The 12,489-nt window shown below is 40.3% G+C and overlaps 2 protein-coding genes across 5 annotated transcripts; one reads left to right on the top strand and one right to left on the bottom strand.

Annotated features, from left to right (window-relative positions):
* The first annotated feature begins 548 nt into the window (after positions 1 to 548).
* Positions 549 to 9,959, top strand: LOC307027654 (uncharacterized protein). Of its 4 annotated transcripts, none has more exons than XM_079695931.1 (21): positions 549 to 805; positions 1,357 to 1,459; positions 1,959 to 2,300; positions 2,605 to 2,898; positions 2,984 to 3,109; positions 3,408 to 3,532; positions 3,662 to 3,766; positions 3,938 to 4,036; positions 4,249 to 4,290; positions 4,636 to 4,755; positions 4,876 to 4,965; positions 5,320 to 5,364; positions 5,798 to 5,845; positions 6,004 to 6,117; positions 6,493 to 6,681; positions 7,071 to 7,178; positions 7,533 to 7,625; positions 7,929 to 8,024; positions 8,449 to 8,605; positions 8,750 to 8,857; positions 8,961 to 9,959. In XM_079695931.1, the coding sequence occupies exons 2-19, from the start codon at positions 1,363 to 1,365 to the stop codon at positions 8,536 to 8,538; spliced, it is 2,223 nt and encodes a 740-aa protein (XP_079552057.1). In that variant the 5' UTR covers positions 549 to 805; positions 1,357 to 1,362; the 3' UTR covers positions 8,539 to 8,605; positions 8,750 to 8,857; positions 8,961 to 9,959. The 4 variants fall into 4 exon arrangements, with proteins under 4 accessions (XP_079552057.1, XP_079552056.1, XP_079552058.1 ...); XM_079695930.1 differs by having other exon boundaries at positions 6,493 to 6,702; XM_079695932.1 differs by having other exon boundaries at positions 550 to 805; positions 3,408 to 3,505; positions 6,493 to 6,702.
* Positions 9,353 to 11,895, bottom strand: LOC307027656 (low affinity immunoglobulin gamma Fc region receptor II-like). Its single transcript, XM_079695934.1, has 4 exons — positions 11,738 to 11,895; positions 11,355 to 11,609; positions 10,691 to 10,939; positions 9,353 to 10,593 (listed from the first exon to the last, which is right to left on the bottom strand). Exons 1-4 carry the CDS (start codon positions 11,811 to 11,813, stop codon positions 10,445 to 10,447), a joined length of 729 nt encoding a protein of 242 aa, XP_079552060.1. The 5' UTR covers positions 11,814 to 11,895; the 3' UTR covers positions 9,353 to 10,444.
* Positions 11,896 to 12,489: the final 594 nt, after the last annotated feature.

The following is a 12,489-nucleotide window of genomic DNA, read 5'->3' as shown; positions in this document are numbered from 1 at the left end:
GCAGCGGGGCTACTGCGGAGCGCATAAAGCAGACTCTTCACGCGCTAACGAATAACGAAGCGTCGATAGCGGGGGGCGCTAGTGAGGCCCCCTCCGCAAGGTGAGGCCCCACGCAGACTGCATGATCGGCCTGTAGGGAGGGATTGCCCTGAGCAAGACACTGCAGCGCATTGTGAACTCTGCCCAGAGGATCATCTGTACCTCACTCTCCCTCCCTCCCTCCCTCCCTCTGACATCTCTACCTACTCTCCCCTGACCACTCCACCCTGCCTCCCACCTTTCCCCCCTGCCCCAAATGGACCTGGACTTTACGCCCCCCCCCCAGCCCGAACTGTACTTCGAACATAATTTTTGTTTTGTTGCACTAATTATGATTAGGCTACTTGAGTTCCTTTGATAGAGAGTTGCCTTTCAACCGTTGCCACAATAAAACCATATAAAAGTTCCATCGCAACTGATTTTTATTGCCATGTATTAATTTATAACCTTTAACCAAGACACTGAATCTAAAGTTCAGCTGTTCATAAACCGAGACACTCAAAGTGAAACTCAGATTGCAATTGAGTTGATAGATTCAAACTAAACTTGAATATTCTACACAGCTTTTGTAGAAAATGCCTCTTGCTGCTGCAGAAACATTTGCACACTGAAAACAAATAGTAAGCATAACATTAACCATCAAGAAGTTTGGTGAAGAAAAATGAATTAGGCGTTACCCTATTTGCATCATACTCTGCATGAGGCTGTCAATGATTTACAGGCTTTGTCCTCGCAGTCGGAGACGGTGACACGCAACATTCAACAGGTATGAGTTTTCAATTTGTTAACATTTAATACGTAAGATAAAATAGATTCAAAACATTTTTAACCAAAAGTCTGATTATTGAGTTTTGGTGAATCACAATTTTAGATTAGAAGAGATAAAAAAATGTTTTTCATACGTTTGTGTTCGAGTGAAAGCTGCGTACAGACTTGGTGATAGTCGTAACACTGAACTGGGTTTTGTGTGCAGAGAGTCAAGACTCTTTAGTCAGATGAAGGTACCGGCGATATTGGATTTGTAACATGGCTACTGTGGAACTAAGTTATCATGATCTGTCTTAAACAGAGGATATGATATAATGAAATAGGATATGTAAATTATGAGTAGAGCACAGAAGATGGTAATAAAGTTTTTCCATTTATTGGAGCCTTGAGTAAAATTAGTGTCCAAAGGTAACATTCAGTTTATAACTCAGACATTTGAATTGACCACTTTTTGTCCAGCCTTTTTAAAACGATGTACCTAAAGAATTGTTTTAAAGCATGTTGTCCTGGACGTTCACTCTGCTTTCACTGTTTTCTGTTCATTTGCAGTTCTCCATGATGATTTTAAACACAGACGGAAAGCCCCGTAAAACTCATCTCAGAACTCTCAGTGTTTTGGGTTTCCTTCTTCTCCTAACACACTACTGTAGAGGTAAGTACAAATACAATCTTCAAAAGTCACACTTAAAGCATTGGGAAGACGGTTTGTATTTGGCATAATTAGGCAATAATTCAGTATTGACCTTTAAGCATATTGTCATGCAAGTGGTACCCCAATAGATGGTGTTACTGGAAAACCTGGTACAAAAAGCATTTTGACATTATGTGAATTGAGGCTCGGTTCAATATCGAAAAGCTTTTCAGAATTAAAGAAAAACCTTGCTAATCCTTTAGCCGTAATTTAGCCGTGAGGCTAACGTTAGCTTACAACGCAAGACTAAGCTGTGCGCAGGAGCTAAACCATTAGAAACATTTGTTTGAAACCTTTTTTTCTTGAGCTCTTTTTTTAGTTGCTTTTGTAAGCAGTTGTTGCCAATGGGAATATGGAGAACGGCCTTTAGCAGCCCTCTTAAAATATAAAAAAACCTACGATTAGCCAAAGTCTTAGCCAAAGGGTTACATTATATAATATACTTCTTTTGAATTTCCAGGTCAGTCTCAGCTGATTGGCTCATCTCACCCAATCGTAGCAAACCTTGGTGATGACATCATTTTGCCGTGTTATCTGGAGCCGGCGGTTAATGCTGCTGGTTTGACGTTGGAGTGGACGAGGCCCGACATGGACCCCAGATTCGTCCATGTGATGCGTTCTGGTCACGAACTTGTGGATAAAAAACACACATTATTCAAGGGAAGAACATCAATGTTCACCGATGAGATGAAGAGCGGAAACATTTCCATGAAACTCTCTAACGTACAACTCTCTGATCAGGGGAAATACAGATGTTTCATTCCAGCGCTTGGCAGGCAAGCTTTTGTTCAACTGGTTTTTGGTAAGTGCGTAATGTATGTGTTCATGGTGCATGTTTAGATAAGTCTTTATCTTGAGGAGAGAGTTTTAGTTTTGTCTCAGTCTTCGGAGAAATTCAGACATTAAAATACTGTACGCTACTTTGTTCGTGTTTAAGGATCTATGCTATAGTATATATAGCATAGAACATATTTTACTCCCACAGAGCAATAAGCCAATAAACTTGGGAGCTAATTGGAACAGTTTTAAGTGAGGATTTTGGGAGAAAGGAAGCTACATCCGATTTGGAATCTGCGATTTTAGTTCCTTGTCTTCCTTCTGTCCAGCATCCAGTCCTTCCTCTCCGCCTGTCATCAGTTTATCAGGGCTGGACGGTCAGAGTGGAGGAGTGGTGTTGCAGTGTGAGTCTGCAGGCTGGTATCCGGAGCCTGAGGTGTTGTGGCTGGACGCTGAGGGAAAGCTCCTCTCTGCTGGACCTCCAGAGACAGTCAGAGGTCCTGATGACCTCTATACTGTCAGCAGCAGAGTGACTGTGGAGAAGAGACCCAGCAACAGCTTCACCTGCAGAGTCCAGCACCACAACACCACCCGCACCACACAGACACAAATCAGCATTTCAGGTAGACTAAATGTTCCTTTAACATGTTTTATTCTCCAATAGCTGCTGTTCATTTGTATATGATGCTCTGTGTTTTATCATTTCAGATGATTTCTTTAAGCTCCAGTCCAGTTCTTCTTCCATCAATATTGGTCTGGCCGTCAGTTTGGCTATTTGCATTCTGTTAATGCTGGCTGTTTCTTTCTTCTCTCTGTGGAGAGAACACATTTTCAGTAAGTCACTTTCCGTTGGGATATAAATTAAAGGGGCCCTATTATGCTTCGTGCTGTAGTGTGTTATGTAGGTTTGTGTGCATGTTAATGGTCAATGGCTGTGTTCCCTCCAGAGGGAGTTTCTCTCTCCCAACATCCCCGCATAGTGACATCACTTTTTAACACTCACGCTTCTATTGGCTAGCACAGGGGTTGTTCAGCTAAATTTAGACTGAAAAGTTTCATGTGCTTCAATCCCTTCCTAAAGTTCCTCTAATTCTCTTTCAACACATCTTAACACACGTTTCATTTCACACAGAGACAAACAGAAAGCATTCGGATGAAGATCAGTCTCTCAATGAAGGAGAAAGAGGACAGCTGATGAAACCTGACGCTGTGCAGATGGAGGCTTTGAAGGTAAACGTAGAAAATAAGAGCAAACCGGTAAGTAGAGAAACAACAACATGAAAAGTAAAGTCTTAGCAAGAAGCACAGAAGACTTTACATCAAGATACAGGATCTGTGGCACCTTAAGAAATTATCATTAAAGAAACGTGACTGTTCCTCTCATAGAAAAATCAATCTGAGCAGCAGCTGCTTGAGGAGCAGAGGAGGAGAGAGGAAGCTGAGAAGGAAGTCCAGACTCTGAAAGAGCAGCTGCAGAACAAGAAGAAAGAGGTTCATCTCCACTTCAATAATGAAACACATTGATTCCTGTTTGAAGTCTCTTTCAATGTCCTCCTTAGTGTAGACAAGGTCAAACCTGCAGGTCCAAGTGGAGACCACATCCAGACAGTCCTACTTTTAGACTGTGAATAAATGATGTTAATCTTCCTGCTGTTCTTTCAGGTTAAAGAGTCTGAGCTGCAGGATCTCCATGCAGAGAAACAGAGGAACGAGAAGGAGCTGCAGAGCCTGAAGGGAAATCTGGAGAACAAGAACAGAGAGGTTCACCTCTTCATCTTTGAACTTTAATGTTCATGTGAATAGAGAGATAGACATTGGGTTCATTGACCCCTCTCATGTGATCATCTGTAACCTGCAGACAGTCAGGAAGCTGTTTGAGAAACTCAATCATCATCATGTTTAGGACCCACTGCACTGAAGATACTCTTTAATGAGGTACTCGTCTGTCTCTACATGTCCTTCTCCTTCCCCAGATGGAGAAAGCTCAAAAAGACTCTCCTTCCAAATATAATTGGGTAAGTTGGCCTGAGATTTATATAATATGCAATATATAAAATATACAGTATACATTTTTTTAATGTACAACATTTAAAAGGCTGATATGTTGAGAAATGATAATAAGAATGGATTCCTTTCCAGATAGAGACCGGCACAGTTTTATGAAAGCAGAAGAATCAGTAGCAAGAATATAAATATGTTGATTAAATACCTAGGAGGAACCTTTTCAAACACCTGAAACAAAAGTTACAATAGGAAATGTGTCATTGAAAAGCAGAATGTATGTAATTTACAGATATATATTATATATACTATGCTTAGTTATTTAGCCGGGTCATTGTACATGTCTTTATATAATCCAGTTTGGCAAACAAGATAAACTGCAGAAGAAGAAGAAGAAGGATAAAGCTGAACAGGAAGTGGAGAACATTCAGAAGAAGCTGGAGGCCCAACAGGAGAAAACAGACACCAAAACCAAAGAGGTTTCTGATATTTTACTGAACTCTGGGCTGAAGTCCTGAGTGTAAACTGTAACTAATCGACCCGGCCCTTACATGTAGAATGGTATCAATGATAAAACATGTCTCTCTCTCTCCTCTCAGGTTGAAGTGAAGGAAGCTGAAGTCCAGCAGCTCCAGGAGGAGGGTCAGAGGATGGAGACCAGCATGCAGACCCCGAGGGAGGAAGTGGAGGTTTGGAGCATCCTGGTTACCTCTGGGGATAATCATTAATACATTTGTTGAATTTTTAGTGTATATACTTACGACTTTATTGTTTATATTTTAAAGATATGTGTTTAAGCTTTAAAAAACATGACACGTTAAACTGATTTTATTAAAACAGCTTTGGTTTCCGCCATATTTGCAGTCTTCTCCCTTCTCTTTGACGGCACATTGCCTCGTCTGTACTGTGTGTGTGTGTGTGTGTGTGTGTGTGTGTGTGTGTGTGTGTGTGTGTGTGTGTGTGTGTGTGTGTGTGTGTGTGTGTGTGTGTGTGTGTGTGTGTGTGTGTGTGTGTGTGTGTGTGTGTGTGTGTGTGTGTGTTAGCTGAAAAGCAGGAAGACTGATGAAGAGCTGAAGGAGAACATGGAGGTGCCTCTCTCCACCTGAATAATAAACTGTATCTATTGAAATATGTTGCTGTTGTTAGTAAGATCAAACGACGTATAAACGTTTTGACCATTCTGGTTCATTTATGGACTTGATCATGAATCATAACACAATTTATTATTTTACAATTCATACATCTTTAGTATGTGCACTTCCTTTCTAAAAAACATTTGCAAAGCTGGTTTTACATTTATATTACTATAAATGATATCTGTGAAGGCTATGAAAGATAGGAAACCTCCATGTTTGCAGTCTTCTCCCCTCTCGTTGTTGGCACATGGCAGAACTCTGTATGCTCTAATGTGGATCTTTATGAATTTCAGAATAGATCCAGAAAATGGAGACACCATCATGCACAAATTGCTCCATGGAGCTATGACTACTGATGATCTAAAGATCTCCCTTTTCTCCACAGGTGGAAAGAAGCCTAGCTGCTGAAGCCAAGTCTCCTTCCTCTTCTTCGGTAAGTTAATGTTTTCTGACATAAAGCTGATTTATAATCACTGGCTTTAAAACAGCTGCTGTGGAAAAGTGTGAATGAGTCATTTAGCTAAAGATGATATTTCTCATGTTCAGTTCCCCAATAAGAAACATTTCTGTAATCTCTCCTCTCTCTGTCAGTTTAAATGGCCGCTGGTGTCCAGACAGAAGTTTGAGTTGGAGCAGCAGAGGAAGGAAGGAGCTGAGAAAGAAGTTCACGTCCTGAATGAGAAGCTGCAGAAAGAGACCGGAGAGGTTTGTGTTGTTTTCTCTTCTGAAAGTCATTCACTGTGACCTTACTCCTGCTTGTGATCGATAAGAGGTGATGTGACTAATGAACCAAATCATCAGTTCAAAATGAGGAAAAGCTGAATGTATATTTATTTATCATTAAGACTATTGAACAGCTGAAGGAGGCACGGGGTAAGGAGAAAGATACACATCTACTGTTGAAGCTAATGTACCAATAAAATACACAAATTCACTTATTTTATATATTCATGTATTCAGCTGGTTGTTCCTCACTCCTCTGAAACACAGAGACAGCTCTGTGACTTGTCTCCGTCTGGAAGTCCAGCTATAAAGAGTTTATCTGGAGGTCTCTCTCCTTCTGTCTGTGTCTCCTCTCAGGTGGAGAGACTACACACTGATCTCCAGAGACTCAGAGAGGAGAAGCGGAGGAGAGAGGAGGAGCTGAAGGAGGAGAAGAGGAGGAGGGAGGAGGAGATGAAGGAGGAGATGAAGGAGAAGAGGAGGAGGGAGGAGGAGATGAAGAAGGAGATGAAGGAGAAGAGGAGGCGGGAGGAGGAGATGAAGAAGGAAATGACACAGATACAAAGGGTTAATCGTGTATTAATAATGACAATGATTATTTTAATCCTAGTAGTTGTTTTAAGTTTAAATCTTGAAGACAGAGAGAAGAGAGATTCATCTTTTATTTATCATGACTTTGTTTTAAGTTTAAATCTCATAAGTAATGCTTCATTGTACCTCAAGCTTATTTAAATGCGTATCCAATGTGGCAGCAAAAAGAGTCAGCATATTTTAAAATGTAATAAAGCAACCGGTTTAATCGACTTTGAAAGCTATTGTGTTTTTAAAAACGTTCATAAAGTCCAATCAGGGACATTTCAAATAAATGTAAATGCATTTTGTGTCTGACTTTAGTCAAAGGAAACAGTTGAAATCAACTTCTGTGTGTTTTTCAGCAAGCGGAGCAAAAAGCAGCTGAACTAGGGAGGGCTCAGAAAGAGCTGAAGGAGAAACAGAGTCACCTGGAGATCCAGAGAAAGGAGAACAGCAGAGAGAAGACAGAGGTACACACACACACACACACACACACACACACACACACACACACACACACACACACACACACACACACACACACACACACTCACACACACACACACATACAGACATACACACACACACACACACACACACACACACACACACACACACACACACACACACACACACACACACACACACACACACACACACACACACACAGAGAGACACACACACACACACACACACATGCTGGTTGTTCCTCACTCCTCTCCTCTGAAACACAGAGACAGCTCTGTGACTTGTCTCCGTCTGGAAGTCCAGCTATAAAGAGTTTATCTGGAGGTCTCTCTCCTTCTGTCTGTGTCTCCTCTCAGGTGGAGAGACTACTCACTGATCTCCAGAAACTCAGAGAGGAGAAGAGGAAGAGCGAGGAGGAGATGAAGAAGGAGATGACACAGATACAAAAGGTTAATCGTGTATTAATAATGACAATGATTATTTTAATCCTAGTAGTTGTTTTAAGTTTAAATCTCATAAGTAATGCTTCATTTTACCTCAAGCTTATTTAAATGTGTATCCAATGTGGTAGCAAAAAGAGTCAACATATTTTAAAATGTAATAAAGCAACCGGTTTAATCGACTTTGAAAGCTATTGTGTTTTTAAAAACGTTCATAAAGTCCAATCAGGGACATTTCAAATAAATGTAAATGCATTGTGTCTGACTTTAATCAAAGGAAACAGTTGAAATCAACTTCTGTGTGTTTTTCAGCAAACAGACCAAAAAGCAGCTGAACTAGAGAGGATTCAGAACGAGCTGAAGGAGACACAGAGACACCTGGAGATCCAGAGAAAGGAGAAGAGAGAGGTACACACACACACACACACACACACACACACACACACACACACACACACACACACACACACACAGAGAGATTTGTGAATGACGTGATGAAAAACAAGGAGGTTCATCTTTTAATCTTGACTTCATCTTCTCCAAAACACATTGATTTGTTTAGAAGTGATATCACTAACCATGAGAGATAATCTGAGACACCGAATGAGAGAGAAGTGAAGGAACAAAAGGTGGTGCCTTTTCATTCATTTAGTTTTGATCTCACATTTTAGTTTAATCTTCTTCACTAGTAGTTGATATTTGAGACAAAGACAACTCAAACTACATGAAAACAAACTGAGACACCAAATGAGATGGATGTCAGCGTGTCACAGGGATCAGACAGCTGAGTCAAAGATGATGGATGAATATTCTCTGTGTGTTTCCCTCTTAGTTTCAGACAGGACGTGTTCAAGGGTCTGATGATTCTCGATCAGTGGAACCACCCCGCACCCCTCACCCCCCCGAGCACTCAGACCTCTGACTCAGGATTTAATATTGAGATCGACCAACAGCGCAAATTCATCCGTCTCAGAAACACTTCCACTAAGGTAATGATGTGAGCATTAACGCTGTATGAGTGCTTTATGAGAGAGAACAATATCACTGGAGCATATTCCAAATGAGCTGTTTCATTTCAAGAACCCCTTTTTCTCTGTCCATCATCCTCTCTCCCCTTATTTCACTTCCTGCAGGGCAAACAGCTGGGAGACTGGGAGTTACATCTGCAGGTTAACGACAACAAACCCTTCATGTACAGATTTGATCGATCTTTCAAAGTCAAGGCTGAAGGATTTGTCACTGTGAGTCTTTCTTGTTTTCTCACTTTATGTTGTTGCATTTTCCCTGCATTTATTTTATTATTTAATGATTCTGCTTCTAAGACTTTGATTTTGTATTTTACAGATGTGGGCAGCAGGTTATTGTCGCGATTATTCTAACACTGACCTGGTGTGGAAGGATCTGAAGCCCTTGAGCTTTGGAGACAGTCTAAAATTCTCCCTCTACAACGACACTGGAGAGATCCAGTGTGAACGCTGTGTGACATTTGCTGAAATATTTTAACTACCCTTTTTCCTGCTCTCATTGTGCTCATCTTACCCTGCTTTTATCAATAGTTGCAAATATACTTCTGCTCACTGTCTGCCTAGCAACAAATAGCTGGAGTTAATCTGAACTTGTCCTCGTGTTGTGATGTGTGAAGTGACGTAGCAGATTTATCAGCAACAGCAAAAAGCCATGAGAGAAAGTTACAACGTTATAAAATATCTGAACATTATTCACAGGAACAGAAAGACTCAGAGATCAACCATTCATTTATATAGAATCACACACTTTACTTTTACTATTCAGGTTCATTTAACAGTTTAAACATGTGTTGAGGTGAACTGCCTTCATTTTGCTGCCACTGCTTTTATAATTTACTAAACCTACTCTTTTATCGTGCTAAATATCTTTATGAAATATAAAAACGTCACTCTTATTAATACAAAATGTGAGCTAATGCAAATCATCAAATACAAGTTTTGAGCTTCTCAAAAACTATAAGAATTGTTTGTTTACCTGATTTCAAATGTATATTAGATATTAGCAGATCTTTGTAATTCTTTCTTTTGTTTTGTTGACGGTGTAAATTGTCAAAATATAATTCACTATTCAAGTTTATGTAGTTAAGATGTAAAAATGTGTTTTATTTTTTATTCACATGATGCTGATGTACAATTTTGATATTTGCTTACGGCCATGTTAACTTTAAATATGTTTTTTTAATATGTCCTGTGATTGATATTTCATTTTTAAGGTGATTTGAATTATATGATGTTTTGAACCCAAAACCAGATAACTTAGTTTTGTTGACTGAAAACACGTTGACATGATTTCTGTTAAAAAAAACAGTTTTTCTCTTTCAGTCTACAGTCTTGTTTCTCTGAGGCTCACAGCCTACCTTTGAGCTATAAGCCAAAGTTAGCATGCTAACAATCTAGCAGGTATTACCACGTTCAAACCTCACAATTATATTATATGCTATAAGTTACTTGTTTCTATAAATCCTCCTGAAGGCCTCTTTACATATGCATTCATTTATTTATACAGACATGTCTGAGAAGCTGAAAGTATCTGGAGGCTAAAACAAAACTCAGAACAACATACACTCAGCTCGCCTTTTAAAATAAATGCATGCGTCAGTCAGTACCTCTGTGGTTTTTAACTTAGTCTTGAGTGTGAGAAAGTCTAACAGCTGCTGCTCGTACCATCATGAGACACAGAGAAGTTACACACCTCACACTCAACCTGAGCAAAAGAAGAGATCAAACGCTGAAGAAGGGATAATGTCCTCGGCTCGTGGTGTTCATTGTGTTGATGACCAAACTCTAACCTTAATACATGAGTTATTTCTGTGTGACCCTGAGTTTCCCACAATGCAGCAGTCCCACCAGCAGCAGCAGCAGAGCCACCATCACTACCGTGAACACAGTCCTTAAGAAAAGGAGGACGTGAAGGGAGTGATCCGAGGAGGGACACGTCTCTCTGTGAACAGCTTCAAACACAACACAACATGAATATATATATACATATATATAACCCAGAAGCTCCAGATATATCCCCCAAATGTTAGCTTTAATGCAATATCTCACCTCTGACAGCCAGCCAGCTCTCTGGTGATTCTCCACCGTCAGAGATGCTGCACTTGTAGAGTCCTTCATCAGATTTAGAAGCTCTTTGGATGGTGATGTTTCCTGTAGAGCTGCTCCTGATGTAACGGCCATCTTTATAGAAGTCAGCTGACAGGATGGAGGAAGTGGTCGTCTTGTTCCTGCAGCTCAGAGTCACAGCGCTGCCCTCTCTCACAGGGAGGACGGGACTCTCCAGGATCACAGAGCCAGCTGAACAACATGGAGAAAACATGTGAGTTATGTAAGAACAATTTTAGAGAGGACAGAGATGACATCCTGAAATACTTTGAATGTAGAGTTGAAAACATGCCTCCCTGAAAATATTTGAAAAAACAACATGATAAGTTAATCAGATTCTAAATGGTCACGTAAAGCAGTGTCTGCACAGAGGTGAATATTAATCACAGCGCTGCCCTCTCTCTCAGGCAGGACAGGACTATCCAGATCATTAAAAAAACTCTGTTATTGTAGTAAAACACTTGATTGCTCACTTTATGGTCTTCGATTTGACACTTTATCCGTTAAATCTCTTCTGTTAGCTCTCTCATTGCCTTGTGTTGTTACATTTCTGAAGTTAATTAAAGACATTTCATGCAATGTACTTATTATGAAGCCTTTAACCCACCATTGACAGAGATGGTGAAACTGTGGCTCCTTTCTCCTCCGTCAGCCTCACACCAGTAATCTCCACTATCTCTACTATACGCTCTTTTAATGGTGCAGTATAGTACGGGGGTCCTCTCACTACAAGTGGAAATAAAGTCCCTAGCATCCCTGATCCCTCTCAGCTGAGTGGAGCCGTCGAGACCCTCGCAATGAAAGGAGACAGACTCCTGTTCAAGGAGCTGCAGTCGGGTTGGAACGATACGGAAAGCTGCTTCTGATTGAAAAACAAATATAAAAAACACTCACTGGAAAAGTCTGACATGAATCACGTATCAATACAAATGCAGCCCGTAGTGATATTCCCTCTCAATGTGCACAGTAAGTGTAAAAAGTCCTGCTTACCGTTGTTCTGAACATGTGCACCGAGGATAATAAGCATCACGGAACAGACCAAGGAAGGAAACTGAGTATGAACCATTATCTCTTTTATTAATTAGTCTGTAAACAGTAATAAGTCAAACTCACACGGTGTGAAGCAGAGAGCTGTGACCTCCATGTTGACTTCCTGCTGAATGGCTGAGCATCAGACTGAAATACATGTAGATGAACACCTCCTCTTCCTGTTCAGCTTGTTTCTGAACACACACGTGACACTGTGTGTTTCTGCTCAGTGCTGTGAGGCTGACCTCAAAGTATTCATGACTCTCAGTGTTTCAATGCTTTTGCAGAAACATGCCTAAATGTGTTCTGTTGAATGGGTTGAATAAAAACTAATATGAAAATATAAAATGTGTTATCAAAGTTTGCAGGCAGACGTGTAATAATAAGAATATTTATTTTGTAATCGTTTATTTGGCAGGGACATTGGATATCAATTAACACTTAAAACAATAAATGTGTCAAGTGTAAATATGCCAGATTTAGCTTTGCGCTAATTTCCATCCGCAGTCCCTCACATAAAACATTTAAGAAAAGGACATTTACAAACATAGCAAAAACAAATACATGATATGCAAAAAGTGCAAAAGAGCAAGAGCAGCATACATAAGTATTTACCACATGGTCATACAATATAACAGCTACGACATATAAAGTGCAAGAGGAGATACCCCTGTGTCAAAGTGAATTTAGCGGTGATTGCACGTCTGTTTGTT

Source organism: Notothenia rossii, assembly GCF_949606895.1.
Source record: "Notothenia rossii genome assembly, contig: scaffold_222, whole genome shotgun sequence".
Lineage (NCBI taxonomy): Eukaryota > Metazoa > Chordata > Actinopteri > Perciformes > Nototheniidae > Notothenia > Notothenia rossii.
Note: the sequence above shows the minus strand (reverse complement) of the source record. Positions and strands in the feature narration are given on the sequence as shown.

Excerpts from the sequence above, each read along its gene's own strand:
- LOC307027654 (XM_079695930.1), top strand. The coding sequence starts at position 1,363 with ATGATGATTTTAAACACAGACGGAAAGCCCCGTAAAACTCATCTCAGA. Across the intron at positions 3,767-3,937 it reads TGCAGAACAAGAAGAAAGAG|GTTAAAGAGTCTGAGCTGCA; the intron begins GTTCATCTCCAC and ends CTGTTCTTTCAG. Across the intron at positions 8,025-8,448 it reads AGAGAAAGGAGAAGAGAGAG|TTTCAGACAGGACGTGTTCA; the intron begins GTACACACACAC and ends TTTCCCTCTTAG.
- LOC307027656 (XM_079695934.1), bottom strand. The coding sequence starts at position 11,813 with ATGGTTCATACTCAGTTTCCTTCCTTGGTCTGTTCCGTGATGCTTATT. Across the intron at positions 11,610-11,737 it reads TGCACATGTTCAGAACAACG|AAGCAGCTTTCCGTATCGTT; the intron begins GTAAGCAGGACT and ends TTTTTCAATCAG. Across the intron at positions 10,594-10,690 it reads GAGCTGGCTGGCTGTCAGAG|CTGTTCACAGAGAGACGTGT; the intron begins GTGAGATATTGC and ends TTGTGTTTGAAG.